Genomic DNA, 283 nt, shown 5'->3' with positions numbered 1-283 from the left:
CGATCGCACAAGAACTGCTTTTTATACGAGTGCGAGTACCTGGCCAGGGTCAACAGGACAAGCCTTGTTAGTGGTCCAGGTGTCGTCGATGGCCATGTCTGAGAGAGGACCGTTGCCTAAAACTCCTCTCAGCTGAACAGTAAACTCTTCCTCTGCTCTGAGTGTTGCTTTACCCTGAGAAGAAAACATGCGAGAATTTTATATTATTTATAACACGATTGTCAATAAATATATGCGGGGAATGAAGATAATGATAGTAGGAGGCATGTATAGGAGATATCCA

The 283-nt window shown here is 43.8% G+C and overlaps 1 protein-coding gene across 1 annotated transcript in view; it reads right to left on the bottom strand.

The window, feature by feature from the left end:
• The window catches only part of LOC119592422 (MAM and LDL-receptor class A domain-containing protein 2-like), a gene marked incomplete in the record, with an annotated part of 30,439 nt that overhangs the window by 26,174 nt on the left and 3,982 nt on the right, over positions 1–283 (bottom strand). Inside the window, 1 exon segment of the mRNA XM_037941244.1 lies at positions 40–174. Within this exon segment, the coding sequence (XP_037797172.1) occupies positions 40–174 (135 nt within the window).

Source organism: Penaeus monodon, chromosome 30 (assembly GCF_015228065.2).
Source record: "Penaeus monodon isolate SGIC_2016 chromosome 30, NSTDA_Pmon_1, whole genome shotgun sequence".
NCBI classification, from domain to species: domain Eukaryota; kingdom Metazoa; phylum Arthropoda; class Malacostraca; order Decapoda; family Penaeidae; genus Penaeus; species Penaeus monodon.
This window is presented reverse-complemented; position numbering and strand designations above follow the sequence as displayed.